Source organism: Emiliania huxleyi (genome assembly GCF_000372725.1).
Source record: "Emiliania huxleyi CCMP1516 unplaced genomic scaffold EMIHUscaffold_58, whole genome shotgun sequence".
NCBI lineage: Eukaryota > Haptophyta > Isochrysidales > Noelaerhabdaceae > Emiliania > Emiliania huxleyi.
Window position 1 is genome coordinate 576,598 of NW_005197648.1, and position 14,983 is coordinate 591,580.

Here is a 14,983-nt window from a genome sequence, read left to right on the forward strand (position 1 = left end):
CTGCGACGTCGCCGCCGCCTGCCGATCCCTTGTTCTCGCGGCTTCTTTCGCCTTTCGGCGCAGCTCCGCCCTCCTCGAGGCAATATTTTATGGCCCCTCTCGAGTTTATCGAGCTATCTCCTCGCGCAAGGACGACTCTTCTGACGCCCACTGCGATCATTTGCCGCCAAGTCATGTCGTTGCTCAGGTCCACTCTCTCTTCGAACACTCACCCTGCCATCCCTCGTTTGCGCTGTCTTTTTCTTTCTTTTCGGCCGGGCAGGAGTGCGCCGACGCGGACGGTGCAACTCAAAAAGTGGTACGAAGTGCTCTCTCGAAGTTGTGCCCCCCCCAAAAAACTCTGACATTTTACGAACTCCTTGGCGACGCGCGCGTTGCGTCGCCAAGGCTCAGCGACCTCGGTCGTACAATCGGCCGGCTGCGCGGGTTTTCGGCGAGTTTCCCGCGCACCGGCCACGACGGACCAACCAGACCAAAAATCGCGACGCTCGCGCGCAAAAATCAGCACGGAATCAACGCTCACGACGCTCTCGATGATCTCGAGGATTCGAGGATTTGAGGATGGTGAGGGGTGAGGGTGAGGTGTGCCCCCCCCCTCCCCCCCCGCCCGGCCTCGAACCCGCAGCCAACCGGCCCGAATGCGAACCTCTGACCGCTACGCCAGCCACCAATGCACAAACCTCGACGCCACAAATTTCTGAACCCCATACACCCATGCACTCAGCTCACAATCAGCACCCTATACAGTATGATTCCCGCGCGTCTCGCGCCCCAACTGACAACTCACCATTGTCCCTCGGACACCACTCTCCAGCCGCGCTACTCGCCCACCCACCGCTCTCGCATGACATCTCGACAATCCTCATCTCTGGGCCCAAGACTCCTAACCACTTCCCCTGCTCGCCCAGGACCACGAAGCGCCGCCCGCGCGCCCATTACCCCCCAATCAACCCACGCTGTCCCTCAATCGCCACCCGCCAGATGTACTGCCCTCGCCCACCCAATACTCTCACCCTCCTAACCCGGACAGTCCAGGTACAGGAAAAGCGGGGAGCGGGGCCCGATCCAAGGAGCACCCCGTCGGCCCGGGAGGGCTGTGAATTTCGGCGCGGGCGGAAGGCTGCCTGCAGACGCTCAGCCCCTGGCTGAGCTGCCGAATCCTCCCGGCTAATCCCCTGACCTGCCGCCTGAAACGGGACAACATTACACCACCTCACACACACTCCCCCCTCAGGGCTAAGCAGTGCGCAAGTCCACCCGAACTCTAGGCGAGGCGTCGACCACTCCTTCGGAATAGCTCTGTCAGTGGCTGCACTAGACGCCCAGTGATGGCGCGCGGCGCGGGCGGATGACTGGAAGAGAAAATGCGGAGATGCTAGCTCGCAGGTAGATGTGCTCAGCCAAGGGTCGGGGATGAGGGGAATGTGTCAGTGTGAGGGGTGCACCAACCGCAGAGCGTTGTGTTTTGCCTTTGAAAACTGAACAGTTTTTTTTTCGAAGTTGTGCCCTCCCCTTTTCGCGAGCGCTTCAATATTCAACAAGGCTTTAGTAGAGCCATTCTAGGGGGGACAGTCGAAGCTCCACGCCCCGCCCTCCCCATCTCCCCGCCGCCGCGCCCGTTAGGGCGGGGCGACATATCGCACGGACCTCCCCGACTCACACGCCCCCGACCCGCCACTCACTTTCACCTGTCTGGCACAATCTCGATCTCCACCAGCGGCTCCATCTCCCCAGTCCTGCTGCTCACGGACTCGCGCATGCAGCAGCAGAGCCGGCGGCCCAGCCCCGCCAGCCTGCGGGGCATCACTCGCACCACGCGGGAGAGCCAAAAGGAGCAGTCGACCACGCTCGCCTGGCCGGAGCCGCGGTGGCGTGAGCCTAGGCGGCGTGTGCAAAGGCCGGGGGGCGGAGCAAAGGGAGGAGAGCGGGCCCGCCTGCGCACGCTGCGACGCGGTCGCGGCGAGGGCGACGTCGAAGCCGCAGCGGTCCCCGACGCCAGCCTGCACGCATCGGCGGCGGCGGGAGGGGGTTGCTTCTGGGCGGCGGGAGGGGCCGGACGACAGGGCGGAGGGCGAGGGAGGAAGACGGGAGCGGGCGGAGGGGCGGGTGGTTGCGGCTCTCGCCTCTTGCAGCGTGTCTCGCATCAGAGAGAGGGACGAGTCGAGGATCGGCACCTGACGGTGCCGCGCCGTCGCCATGTTGTGAGGGGCGGGGAGCAGCGGCAGGGGCGGGAGCTGTCTGTGAGCATGTCTTGCGAGCAGTCTTGTGAGAGCACCTCGCCGGTCCCCGTCCAGAGGAGGAGCTGCGCGCCAGGCACGCGCCGCAGCAGGTAGGCCACCTCGTCGAGATCCTGCTCGGCGAAGCGGAACGAGGCCGAGAAGACGACCTGGCGACAGGCGAGGGGCTGGGAAGGGGGGCGGGGTGGCCGGGGCGGGGCGGGTGGCTAGCGGCGCGAGGGGCTGGCGGAGCACCTTCTGGCGGTCAGTGGCTAGGAATGTTCTCGGCAGTGTCTGCGAATATCTCGGGAATGTGTCTTGCGCCTGCTCGCCCGGCAGGCTGTGGCGGGCACAGAGCTCCTCCATGGCGTGGACATCCTCGGCGGTGTACGCCTCGTCCGGCCTGCACTCGGGCGGGTGGGGAGCCGCTCGGGGGCCGAGGAGGCGGGAGAGGAGGGCGGGCGGGGAGGGGTAGAGGAGGGCCGGCTGGTGGGCGGAGGGCTTGGGAGGCGGCGGAGGGGCGGAGGGGCGCCCGAGGGGTCGGACAGCCCAGCCGAGCGAGAGGAGGGCCCACGGGCAGTGCTGCTGCGGGGGCACGGGCACGGGCGCGTGGTGAGGGCGCGTGGCGGAGGCAGCCGGGGCGCCACCCGAGCAGGGGCGCCCGGCAGAGCGGCAGGAACGAGTCGGCCGGGATCGCGACCCGCTTCCGGCTGTTTGGGCCGGGCACAATGTCGGCGTTGAGCCAAACGGCCTGCGGCGGCAGAGAGCACGGGCCCGTGGGTCTGTCCCGTCCACAACCACCCACTCACTCCCAGCGGCTGCGCGCCTGCCCGTTTGAGAGCAGCTGCAGCTTGCGCGCCGCCAGCAACTCCAGGCACGGCTCGACCGCAGCCCAAACCTTGAAGTCCAGCTTCAGGTGGCGGTGGCCGTCCGCGATGCAAGCGTCGAGGAACGCCTCGAAGGTCAGATCCGAGCTGCGCGCCGGCGGATGTGCCATCACGGGCCGGCCGGCTGCCATGATGATGTCCGACTCGATGGCTGTGATGTGTGGCGAGGAGAGCGCACGCTCGAGGCGTGCGCAGGAACAGCACGAGTGAGCCCACGTCAGCTGCGATGCGCGAGGATGATGCACGGCCGGCGTCAACGCGGACGACGCCATCGATCGTCGAGGGAAGTGCCGCTGGCGATTGAGCGTGAAAGTGCCTCCAGACTTTCTGCGCACAGGATACGCGGCGATTTCGCGGCGGCGGCAGCGAACTAAAGAACTCTGGGCGCGGACGCCGAAAGTGGATCGCTGTGTGGTACGTAAGTGCCACACAGCTTCACTTAAAAAGCAGTCCTCCTCCGGGAATGTACGAAAACCAAAACGTAAGACATACATTGAAAAAGAAATCCACCGGCCGCTGGTGGGTGGTGCGGCGGCGCGAGCGAGCGCGATGCCAGTCTCGACCTTAGGGCGATCTGTCCTCACCGTGGGCTGCTCCGCGGTCTACATGTACCACGTCTATTCGAACATGCCTGAGGAGCGGCAGGCGGCGATCCAGGAGGCTGGCTGGAAAACTGTCGGCTCATTCACCGACGACCCTTACGGCAGCACCGAGCGCCTCGTGAAACGGGTCGGGGGAGGGCTTGGCCAGCAGGAGGCCTCGCTTATCTTTGCCTGTGTCTGCTGCAAGATCCTCGCCGTGATCTTCCGTCGGAAGCACGAGCGCTCTCTGGCGGCGGAAGAACAGCCCGCAGAGGAAGAGGAGGCCGAAAAGCCAGCGGCCGGCAGGCGGCCAAAGAAGGGGAAGGCGAAGGATGCGAAGAGCTCCTAGGGCCTCGACCAGCCCGTACATGTGTAATCCTCTCTTTGCACCCACCACCTTTTGTGAGATGTCGCGAAAGACGGGGTTGGCGGGGCCTATTTTGACGGCGTTTGCTGGGCGTTTGAGCTCTGTCCTCTCCGTGTAGACTATAGCTCTCATCACAACACAGCGTACACACCTCACAAAAAGGTGAGACCCCGGTTTCACATTGATTGAGCTTGCTGTCCCTGACCTCATAAGGATGTGTGGTGCTGTTTTTGCCGGAGGACGCCCCTAGCCACATGGCCGGAGCCCTTTCGTCACACAACCGCACAAATCTAGCGGTTGATCAATGATAAGACACAAGAATTTTCCAACGAAACTCTCTCTCGCACAACACTAGGCACGGGACTGGCGCGCACTGGCACACTAACACAGAAACAAGAAATTCAGAGTCGAATACACACCTCCCTTCCCGTCCCGCCGAGCACTGTGCACGGCGGCTCCGCGCAAAAGGCGGACCGATTCGTGTTGAAGTTGCAGCGGCCCTCCCACTCGCCGTCGGCGAGGACGAAGCAGCCCGTGATGTTTGCGCGCGACCTAGGGCCGGTGAACTTTTTCCCGAGGATCCCGCACGCGCGGCCGCACTCATCCGCGTCAATGATGTCGGCGATGCCTGTCCTGGCGCACGTGGTGGACGCGGGGACCTCAATGTACGCCTGGCGCGGCGGCTCCGGGGCCGGCGTATAGTTGGCGGGCGGCGGCGGCACGACCGGCCGGGTCTTGTAGAGACGGACCTCCTTGATGGCAATCTCGCGATCGCTGGAGCGGAAGAAGGTGAGCACATTCTCGCCCCTTCCCAGCCAGACCTCAACCGGCTGCGTCTCGTTCCAGTAGCCGACCGTGTATGCCACAGGCAAGCTCTGCCCGCTCGAGGCGTTGACGGAGACGAGCAGGTCCTGGTTGATGTGCCACGTGCTGATGTTGGCCGTGAGGTAGTGACGGCCCGCATCCTGCTCCGCCACCATCAGCTCGTACGAGAAGGAGGAGGAGAGGGGGCTGGCGAGGCTGCCTCTCTGGTGCAGCAGCTGCTCGCCCGCGTCGAAGCTTGGCATGACCACAATCGCCGCGGACGCGTTCCTGCTCGTGTACGCCACCGCCGGGAGCCGCACCGTGCCATTGGCGTCACGAGAGATGTTGGGCGCCGCTCCCTTTCTCTCCCACCTCGCCAGGAGCGCCTCCACCTTGGTCGGCACCAGCGTCGCATTCATCTGCCGCGCCTGCGCAGGCGTAACTTCGACTGCGAGCTTCTTCTTGTACAGCATTAGAGCACCCCAAAGCCCTCCCTCGCCGTAGCCGCTCCTCGCTCGCGGAGACCAACCCGCGCCCACCGGCGCCTCTTTGCGGGCAAGCGCGGCCCAGCCCCCGCGGAGCACACCTTGATGTGCTCCTCGAAGCTCTCGCGACTGCACGTCCAGGTGGAAATCGGGCCCACTTCGCTGCTCTCTCCGCTTGCTCCAGTAACTGTACTCCCAATCGGCGCCCAGCAGAACGTGCCATCCGTTGGGCGACCAGCAAGACATGGCAGCGTGCCCCGGCTGCGTCACTCCCCAAGTTGGTAGCCCAAACGCCTTGCGCGCGAAGCGACCGAAGAAGGCACGCGGCCCGCACTCTCCGCCCGCTGCCGGGATCTCGGCGTAATGTCCCGTGCATATGTTGCCGTGCGCGTGGCAGTGCGGCTTGCCATACGCTACATCTGTGCGCACGGTCCGCGCGTAGCGCCACGAGTACGCGGTCGCGATGTGGTCGGGGCGGAAGTTGGCGGCGGTCGCTCGAAACCACGCCAGGTCATCGTCGGTGGCGTCCGAGTCGGTCGTGTACCGGCACTCGAAGGCGGTGAGCACCTCGAGGGCGGGATCGAGGTTACCGGCGAGGTATGCGCGCTCATAGTGCAGGAAGCGCGAGACGGGGTCCACGGTGGCTCCACCCCAGCGCTGCTGAATCGGAAGGGCGTGCTCCACCGCCGTCCCGAGCGCGAGCCGGCCGAGGATGTTGGAGGGGGAGCGGTCGTCCCAGAACGGCTCGGCGCCGCTCGCTTCGCCATCGGCAGAGAGGCTATCGCTTTCCTGGATGATCTTGGTATAGATCTCCATCGCCTGCCCGTACCTGCCTCCTGCTGCGCCGCCCGCGACGAGCATGTCCCGCATAAGACGAGGGCTGAGTAGCAGTCTTCCCAAAAGCGTTTCCTCTTTTGCTCCCCGCACTGCATACCTCGCTAGACCACTTGGCGTGGCTTGGCGGAGCACTGCGCACGTCACCATGGCGGCATCGAGGCCACCCGGCACGAAGCTATCCGGCAGCGCCAGAAAGGCGCGCACTTTGGCCTGCGATAGCACTCTCTGTGCCAAGGTGAGCACATGCGCCTCGCTGCCGTTGCCGGCAAAGCTCCGGTACGCAGCCATGAACGCGTCCGCGTCCGCTCCTGGGATGGGAGGAATGCTGGCATTGACCCTGGCGCAGCTGGCATCCTCGAGGGCCTGATAACCCCTCTCGATGCGCTGGTAGCGGGGAGGCGAGAGGTCGGGAGGCGAGGGGCCAGAAGGCGAGGGCGGAGACGAGAGTCGCAGCATATGTTTGTGTGCATCGGAGGCTGCTCCCGCCGCCGACTTTGACCATCCAAAAAACAATTTTAAAGCTTGATAAGAAACATGAACCTTCACAGATAGGTTGATAAGAAACAAGCAGCTCACTGTTGTGTTGAGGGTGTGAATTCACAGACCTTGACAAACACTCTCTCAGACCTTGTTATTGAGAAGACAGAATTTTACATACAACAAAGCTCCCTCTCACGTCACTGCTGGGCACGGGACTGGCGCGCACTGACTGGCACTAACACAGTTCTAACCTCTAACACAGGTGAGAAGAAAAGAAATGAAATAGCTCCTATTCACACCAATGCAACAAACAAAAACTTCAACAAAACAAAACAACTTCAAGAGAGAGAGAGAGATTTTCGAATTTTACAACAAAGCTCCCTCGCACAACACTGGGCACGGGACTGGCTCGCACTGGCACTAACACAGGTACATTTTGATTTTAGAAAACCACGCACACGACAGTCGAGAACAGACAGGCAGCGAGGACAGTCGGAAGCACACTCGGTCCCCCAGAGGGGCGGCGGCAAAGTGAGGAGAGACACGCCGCCTTGTCACACAAGGCAACAGAAGGGGGAAGTCGATCGAGAACGGACAGTCAGACAGCGACGACAGCTTGGGCCCTTCGGTCAAAAGCGAACGCGTGCCCCCAAGTGATTTTGTGTAAGCGCGATAACGCATGAGGCAGGTAGGGAACGACAGGCGTCTTGGCGGCACGGCGTCTCCTCGTAGGAACGGCACTCGAGATCAGCTCGAGACTTGGGCTGCAGCTCGTTGACGTGTGCTCTGCCTCTGCTCTGCTCTCTGGCTGCAGCTCGGTGACGTGTGCGAAAGCCCCCCATGGGCTGCACTTCCAGCACCAGCAGCGACGCCGACGGCGCCACGGACCTCTCGAAGCCGGCGCTCTCACGTCAGACGCTCGGCAACGCCAGCCTGGGCGACGCAGCCGACGCTCTCACGTCTGCGTTCGTGAAGCAGCACTGGGACGCATCGGACCTGGAGGCCAAGTACGACCTGAGTGGGAGCAGGCAGCTCGGCAAGGGTGCGTTTGGCGTGGTCCGCACCTGCAAGCGCCTCGGAGGCGGAGGCGGCGAGTACGCGCTCAAGACCATTTCGCTCGACTTCGCGTCGGCGTCCGCTCTGAAGGAGCTAAAGAATGAGATCGACATCCAGCGCGCTTTTGACCATCCCCACATCGCGCGGATCGTCGAGACCTTCTACGCCAAGCCGACAGGCCCGACTGAAGGTGTGAATGTGCACATCCTCATGGAGAGCCTCGCCGGTGGCAGCTGCAAGACGCGCCTGCGGGACAACGGCGGCGGCTACAGCGAGGCGCTGGTGGCGCAGTACATGCGGCAGATGGTGTCGGCGACGCTACATTGTCACGAGCACGGCGTGGTGCACCGCGACATCAAGCTGGAGAACTTCGTCTTCGAGCGGGCGGGCGACGACGCGGCCCTCAAGCTGATCGACTTTGGCCTCTCTGTCCGCGTCGCCTCCGGCGACCGGCTACGGGACCAGGTTGGGACGGTGGCCTTCATGGCGCCGGAGCAGCTCGGGGCGGACAAGGGCGGCTACGGCGCGGCGGTCGACGTCTGGGCCCTTGGCGTCTGCACCTATGAGCTGCTCGCCGGCCCGTTCCGCCGGCCGTACAACACTGGGCGGAGCGTCCCGACGTCCCACTCGGCCCAGCTGCGCATCATCCAGCGCGCCGGCGCGCCGAAGCCTCTCGTGTCTCCCGTCTCGCCCGCGGCCGCCTCCTTCCTCGACGGTGCGCTCGCCCTGCAGCCGGGCTCGCGCCCCTCCGCAGAGGAGTTGCTGCGCCACCCCTTCTTCCGTCCCGAGGAGGCGGAGAGGGCGGCTCGAGGCGCAGGCCGGCAATCCGCTGCCAAGGTGCGCAGCTGCATGACGACCTTCTCGCACCTCACGCCGCTCGAGCGCCTCGCCTGGGACGCCGTCGCCTTCTGCACGCCGCCTGCCGCGCTGCACAGCATCCGGACGCGCATCGCGCAGCTCGACGCGGACGGGTCCGGCTCGCTCAGCCGCGCCGAGCTCGCCGCCGCCTTTGGCGAGGCGCTGTCTGCCGCGCAGGTGGACACGCTCTTTGCGGCGATCGACCTCGACAGCAGCGGCGTCATCGAGTACTCCGAGATTGTCGGCCCGCTCCTCAGCGGCGCCGGGGCGGAGTTAGACTCCGCGACGGTCGCCGCCGCCTTCGAGGCGCTCGACGCAGACTCGTCTGGCAAGATCTCGAGCGGCGAGGTCATGAGCCTGCTCGGCTCCAGCTGGAGCGATGACGTTGCGGCCAAGTTTAAGTTTGTCGCGGGCGAGGACGGAGAGCTCGACCTCGCGGAGTTCGAGCAGCTCCTCGCCACCCTCGGGGAGGTGTCGCGACGCAACTCAGTGTGGACTCCCCGCCCCTGACGCCCGCGTCAAACGGACGAAATCGCTCCGCCCCCAGCGGCGTGCGCACACACGGGATGCACATGCATAGGGGTACGGCTTTAGGGTCTTTACACCCGGGCGCTACGGTATTCCCGCTAACCGCGAACGACGGAACGAGAACAGGCACAAAACAGGCCGAGATATACAAAACATATCTATCTCGTTTGAGTTTCGCGCTTGAAACCTGTTCCTTTTGTACCCATCTCCTAGTTGAGGTGTCCGTTTTTTGTTTATATTTATTTAAGACCTTGTGACATGTGAGCACACACAGCTCACAGGTTGATGAGGGCGTGGCGTGCACCCCACAGGCCCACGCCCAGCTCTCTCGTCTGCACCCATCCTCTCAAAACTCCTCATCGCTCCCGTACCCGGGCTCCTCCTCGTCCTCGCTCTCGTTCGTCGGCGGCTCGGGCGACGGCGAATCGCAAATGTCAATGACGTCCGGCCGGGGCGGGGGCGGCATGGCGGCCGCCGCAGCACGGGCACCTGCGGAGGGCGAGGAGAGTCGCGGGTGGGTAGTCCACAGGGCGGTGTGGGGTCCGTGGGCGGGAGGGTAGTCCACAGAGTGGGAGGGGGAGGGTCGCGGGGAGGCTGCGGCGCCTATTGCACCGGAGCCGCGCCCCCTCCCAAACTGCAGGAGCTGCTGCCCGCGCGAGGCAGTCGGCGCAGGAGCCTACGGTGGGCAGACGACCAGCAATCGGTCTTTCGGGACGGGGGGAGGGCCATCGACGCCGAGCCGGGACCGCAGCGCTGCGAGGAGGCGGTGGTGCCGCCGCCGCCGCCGCCGCCGCCGCCGCCGCCGCCGCCGCCGCCGAAGGTGGCCGCGCTGCCGCCGCGTCGGTGGCGCGCCGCTTGGTCCGCCACTCGCCCGCCTCGCCGCCAGCCGCCGCGTTGCCCTCGCCGCACGCAAGTGCGGCGTCCTGCGCCGCTGCCGCCCCGCGCTTCGCCCCGCGCTTCGCCCCGCGCCCGCGCCCGGCTGCCCCTCGCCCGTCCGCGGCTCCGCCCTGCACGCGGCTCGCCGCCGCTCCTCCCCCCGACGGCGGCACGGCCCACGCTGGCGGGCGGGCGGGCGGCGTGCAGACGTCGCAGCCCACGCAGTCGGTGCAGAGACGGGCGTCCGCCGCCTCGCCAAAGTGCGAGAGCAGCGCCGCGCGGCGGCAGCGCGCCTCCTCGCAGTACTGCTTGACGGAGAGCGCGTCCTCCCGCGCCCGCTTCTTCTTCTTGCCGCCGCCGCCCTTGCCCCCGCCCTTGATCGCCATGCCGACCAAGCGGCTGTAGTCCCTCCTCGCGTAGAAGAGGACACACTCGGACTCTTCGCCTAGTGACGCGCCCACCCCGCGCCTCAACGACGGGCCGGTGCGGAGGAGGAGGAGGCGCTCGGAGGGCGGCGCCGTCGCGTCCGGCGCGGCCGCTCTCCTGGTGGTCGGGTCGGGACAAGGTTAGGGGTATGGTGAGGGTGAGGCGAGGGTGGGGGTGGGGGTGAAGGGCGAGGGCGAGTGCTCTCCTGGTAGTAGCCCTCGAGCGACTTTGGCATCGTGAAGTGGGCCACGTACCGCACGTCGCCCTTGTCGATCCCCATGCCCATCGCGATGGTCGCGCAGACGAGCGAGACGCCGCCGCCTACAGGCCACCTCCGGCCAGCCTCCGACCACTCCTCCTCCTCCGCACGCGGCCGGCCGAGGCGCCGCACGCCGGCGCTCCCCAGCTGCCACTGCCGCTGCACGGTCTGCCGCTGCTTGGGCGTCATGCCCGCGTGGTAGAAGGCGACCGAGACGCCCTCCTCCAGCAGCGCGGCGCACACCTCCTCCGTCTCCTGCCGCGAGAGGCAGTACACGAGCCCGCTCGTCCCGCGAGGCCAGTGGCGGATGTAGGCGAGCAGCTGGGCAATCGACCTGTCGTGGCCCGACGCCTTGGCCACGACGGAGTAGGAGAGGTTGGGCCGGTTGAAGGAGGTGCGGAAGACGTGGCTGCTCTTCATCTTGAGCAGCTTGCGCACGTCGGCGAGACACGCCGCGGTGGCGGTGGCGGTGAGTGCAGTCACGGGCACCGCCCGCCAGAGCGTGCGCAGCGTGCCGAGCCGCGTGTAGTCCTTGCGAAAGTCGTGCCCCCATTGGCTGACGCAGTGCGCCTCGTCGACGACGATCCGAGCGAGCTGCGGCGGCGAGCGACGCACCAGGCCCGAGAGCAGCTCGCGCACCGTCTCGTTGTGCAGCAGCATCTCAGGCGTCACGTACAGCAGCTTGGTCAGCGGACGCGGCAACCGTCGCAGGTCGGCGTAGACCGCCGCGCTATGGCCCTCGGGCGCGCCGGTGCCGAGGTAGGTTGTGGGCACGCCCGCAAACGCCGCGTCCTCGCCCTGCATCTGGCAGAGCGCTGTCACCTGGTCCTGGATAAGCGCGAGGAGCGGCGACACGACCACCGTCACGCCGCGGCTCAGCACCGCGGGAAGCTGGAAGCAGAGGCTCTTGCCGCCGCCGGTGGGCAGCAGCACAAACACGTCCTCGCCGCGCATCGCCGCCTCAATCACGCGCCGCTGCATCGGCCGGAAGGAACGGTGACCGAAGATGCGGCGGGCAGCCTCGACGAGCCGGTCCTCGCTACCGATCGCTCCCTCCATCGCCTCGGTCCTAGTTGAGGCACGGTTTGCAACGGTGGGCCGGCCAGGAGCAGCCGCGCAAAAAATCCTTTTTCTTTCTCAGCTCAATTAACACCCGAGGGTGAACTGCTAAAAAATGTGGCTGACGCTCTTGTGGACGTCTTTTCGTGGTGGTGGTGGAGGCCTTGCGCCAAGCACACGCACACACATGCCCGCAACTGCGGTCGCCGTGCAGGAGGATATCGTCGGTGAGGCGGAACGCCTGCGCCGCGTCGGGCAGCACCTCTTCTTTTGCGGCCTCGTCGATGCCGCCGGTGTTACGCACCAGCTAATGTTCAAGTCGGCTAGCGCCGAAGGAGTGATGGACGACGGCGCACTGCGCCAGCTCAAGCGCTCGCTGCGGCCAGGCGACGCCCTCCGCGTAACGGTCCACGCACGCGAGCTGGCCGGCAGCGGCAGCGTGCTGCATGTGCGGGAGGCGACCGTCCTCTCGCTCAGCGTTGCCTCCAACACGGGCGAGCGGCGGCGGGTCTCGCTCGACGGCGAGCCCACTGCCACCGCGCTGCCGCCGCCGCCGCCGCTGAGGCCGCGCTCCGAGGCCAAACAGCCTCCTTCTACGAGCACCGCGGCCGACGCCGACCCTGACGGCGACGATGGCGTGCACGGCGACGGGGAGGCGCCGCGCACCGAGCGGGCGCGCATCTTTGGCGAGTGGATACTGCGTTCGTTCGCGCACGTCTTGGAGGAGCCGGCCGTGACGCAATCGAGCGTCGAGGGGGCGCGCCCGTACACGGCGAGCGTGCGCCGCCTCGCCCGCGCCGCCTTCCCCGAGCTGGCCGACGCCGGGGAGGAGGGAGAGGAGGAGGAGGAGGAGGACTTGCTCGAGACGCTGTGCGGGGTGCACGACCCGGAGCGTTGCCTTGTCCTCCTCTGCTGGCTCCCGTCGCGAAGGGAGCCGGTCGGCTTCGCGCTGCTCTGCCGGCTCACCGCCTCGCTGCACGTCGCAAACCTGTGCGTCGACGCCGCCCTGCGGAGGAGGGGGCTCGGAGCGCTGCTCCTGCGGTCGGGCTCAGCCCTCGCGGCGTCGATGGGGCTGCATAAGCTCACCGGCAGCGTCGCCGCCTCATCGCCGCACCTCCTCGACTTCTACGCGCGCCTCGGCGCCGCCGCGCTGCCGCCGCCGCCCTGCGGGCCCGGCGCAGCGATCCTGACGCGCCGGCTCGAGGCGCCGTCCGGCCCGGCGACGGCGGGCGACGCGCCGGTGCCTCGCGAGCTCGGCGGTGCGGGCGGCGAGGCCGGCGGGAGGAGCGGCGTCCTCGACGTCGCGGGCGGGCGGGGAGAGCTGTCTCTGCACTTGACGCTGGCCGGGCAGCGGGCGACGCTCATCGACCCGCGTCCGTCGGCGCTCGCAAAGTGGCAGCGCAAGCTGCTGCGCAAGTCGGGCTGCGAGCCCTTTGGCGTGCGGCGAGAGCTGTTTGGAGAGGCGGGCGGCGAGGCAGGGATGGCCCTCGTGCGCGGCGCGGCGCTCGTCGTCGGCTTGCACACGGACGAGGTGACGGAGGCCATCGTCGACGCGGCGCTCGCCGCCCGCACGCCGTTCGCCGTCGTGCCCTGCTGTGTCTTCTCCCGCCTGTTCCCCGGCCGGCGGCTCCGCAGCGGCCGGCCGGTGACGTCACACCCGTCGCTTGTCGCCTACTTGCTCGAGAAGCACCCCGCCGTCCGCTCCGCGCGCCTTGGCTTTGCGGGAAAGGACGTCGTCGTTTTTTGCACCGACTACGGCGCCCCGTCGGACGCCGCGCACCTAATGTGTGCCCCGTGCGACGAGGGATGACCGTTTCTTTGGCTATAATGTCGCGCGAATAGAGTGTAACTCGAGGACCGCCATGTCGAGGACGCGCGCCGCGCACAGGGCTAGCGGCGCAGAGCTCCGGACGCTGGCCAGCGTCCGCCGCCCGCGCCGCCCGCACACTGCGCACACCGCGCCGCGAAAAAACAAGTGAAAAAACGATAACAAACCCTTTCCGTTTCGTCATTTTACCCGTTTCCGAGATCGCAGAAGCCGGATCGCCGGATCCCCCGGCCAACACGCCAGCAGCCGGCGGGGTGCAGCTCCGAGCGGGAGCCGCGGGAGACGAGAGGGGGGGGGGTATACCCCGCGGAGAGCCGGGGAGAGAGTTTTGTGGTTGGTCTCGCTCCTCTCCGTCTCTCTGGATTCGGGGATTCGGGTGAGTGTGGCTCACATCGGCTCCCATGGCGTGTCCTCAGAGCACACTACTGTCTTACTACAACAATGTACATGTCTGTAGGCGTGGCAGAAGCACTTGAGGCAAACTGCGGGTAAATAAATGTTTTTTAGCGGATGAACGCGAGCTCGTGGGGTCCACGAAAGCACCGCTTGTCGGTGTCAGAACCGCCCTCTTTGACCCTGGGGGGCCGAATCTGCGCCCTCTGGGCCCCGGCGGCGGGCCGAGAGAGGGCCGGCACGCGGGCTCCGCCGACGCTCTCGCAACGCGGGTCGCGCCGCGCGCCTCCCGGACGAAGCGTGTTGGTGCGCGACGGCGATCCTCGCCTGCGGGGAGCGGAGCACACGCGTCGGATGGCGAGGGCAGCACAAATATTGCACTAATGTCCCAGTATGGCAGCAGCCGGACGGGTTGGGTGGCGTGAGGGCAGGGTGGTGAGGATGATTCCACAGATCTCGCTGAAAATGGCCGTGTCCTTCCCGGGGGAGACAGGCGAGCACGCACCTCGCGTCCGAGCGCGAGTCGACGAGTGGTCGCCGAGAGATCGCCGAACCACGTCTCGAGTGCGCGCGCACACAGCACAGCTGCGGGTTGTAACTCGACTGCCGATCGCGTGTGCGGGATGTAAATGCAGCTCGCTGGCGCCAGTGCACGGTGGCAGGGACTGGAGGCTCGGCCGGAGAGGAAGAGCAGTCCTCAATCGTCACGTAGAGGTCGCTGGGCTGGATCCATCGAACTGCCACACACCTGGAGCGGAGGCACATCAGGTCTTGCGGCACACTCTCCGACAGATGCATGCCTTTTGAGCAAGCCCACGCGCCTCCACCGTCGCGTAGTATGCCAGCGGCACGCCGGTACGCCTACGAGTCGTGCGCGCTCGGCAGTAATCGGCGTTGAGACTGCCTAGCGCGCACATCGAGAGCGCCGAGTTGTGTTGCCGCGAGGAATCCTGCTCGAAGGTGGGGTCCGAGCGGCGCCCGATCGCATGGGATGGATCAGTGGGGCTATCACATGGGTACTAGGCCTGCTCAGTCAGGAGTTG

The 14,983-nt window shown here is 66.4% G+C and overlaps 5 protein-coding genes across 5 annotated transcripts; 2 read left to right on the top strand and 3 right to left on the bottom strand.

Annotated features, from left to right (window-relative positions):
* Positions 1–1,530: 1,530 nt before the first annotated feature.
* EMIHUDRAFT_437386 (hypothetical protein) lies at positions 1,531–3,440 on the bottom strand. The gene is made up of 6 exons (XM_005764828.1): positions 3,043–3,440; positions 2,749–2,967; positions 2,541–2,619; positions 2,124–2,386; positions 1,935–2,000; positions 1,531–1,852 (listed from the first exon to the last, which is right to left on the bottom strand). Exons 1-6 carry the CDS (start codon positions 3,373–3,375, stop codon positions 1,685–1,687), a joined length of 1,128 nt encoding a protein of 375 aa, XP_005764885.1. The 5' UTR covers positions 3,376–3,440; the 3' UTR covers positions 1,531–1,684.
* A 1,012-nt stretch (positions 3,441–4,452) lies between these two features.
* EMIHUDRAFT_213740 (hypothetical protein) lies at positions 4,453–6,633 on the bottom strand (the record flags this gene model as incomplete). Its single annotated transcript, XM_005764829.1, has 1 exon — positions 4,453–6,633. The coding sequence occupies one exon, from the start codon at positions 6,631–6,633 to the stop codon at positions 4,453–4,455; it is 2,181 nt and encodes a 726-aa protein (XP_005764886.1).
* Positions 6,634–7,686: 1,053 nt separating this feature from the next.
* On the top strand, positions 7,687–8,493 carry EMIHUDRAFT_44162 (hypothetical protein; the record flags this gene model as incomplete). The annotated part of the gene is made up of 1 exon (XM_005764830.1): positions 7,687–8,493. A coding segment is annotated over one exon (807 nt), but the record flags the coding sequence as incomplete, so codon positions are not given.
* A 1,733-nt stretch (positions 8,494–10,226) lies between these two features.
* Positions 10,227–11,761, bottom strand: EMIHUDRAFT_52545 (hypothetical protein; the record flags this gene model as incomplete). Its single annotated transcript, XM_005764831.1, has 3 exons — positions 10,227–10,322; positions 10,538–10,733; positions 10,815–11,761. Coding segments are annotated over 3 exons (1,239 nt in total), but the record flags the coding sequence as incomplete, so codon positions are not given.
* Positions 11,762–11,906: 145 nt separating this feature from the next.
* EMIHUDRAFT_104314 (hypothetical protein) lies at positions 11,907–13,529 on the top strand (the record flags this gene model as incomplete). Its single annotated transcript, XM_005764832.1, has 1 exon — positions 11,907–13,529. The coding sequence occupies one exon, from the start codon at positions 11,907–11,909 to the stop codon at positions 13,527–13,529; it is 1,623 nt and encodes a 540-aa protein (XP_005764889.1).
* Positions 13,530–14,983: the final 1,454 nt, after the last annotated feature.

What these genes read in the sequence shown, in the direction of transcription:
- EMIHUDRAFT_437386 (XM_005764828.1), bottom strand. Translation starts at nt 3,375, where the DNA reads ATGGCGTCGTCCGCGTTGACGCCGGCCGTGCATCATCCTCGCGCATCG. An exon ending in TGGGCTGTCCGACCCCTCGG is followed by an intron (nt 2,620 to 2,748) that starts GCGCCCCTCCGC and finishes GCCCGAGTGCAG; the next exon opens with GCCGGACGAGGCGTACACCG. An exon ending in CCGCGTCGCAGCGTGCGCAG is followed by an intron (nt 1,853 to 1,934) that starts GCGGGCCCGCTC and finishes GGCTCCGGCCAG; the next exon opens with GCGAGCGTGGTCGACTGCTC.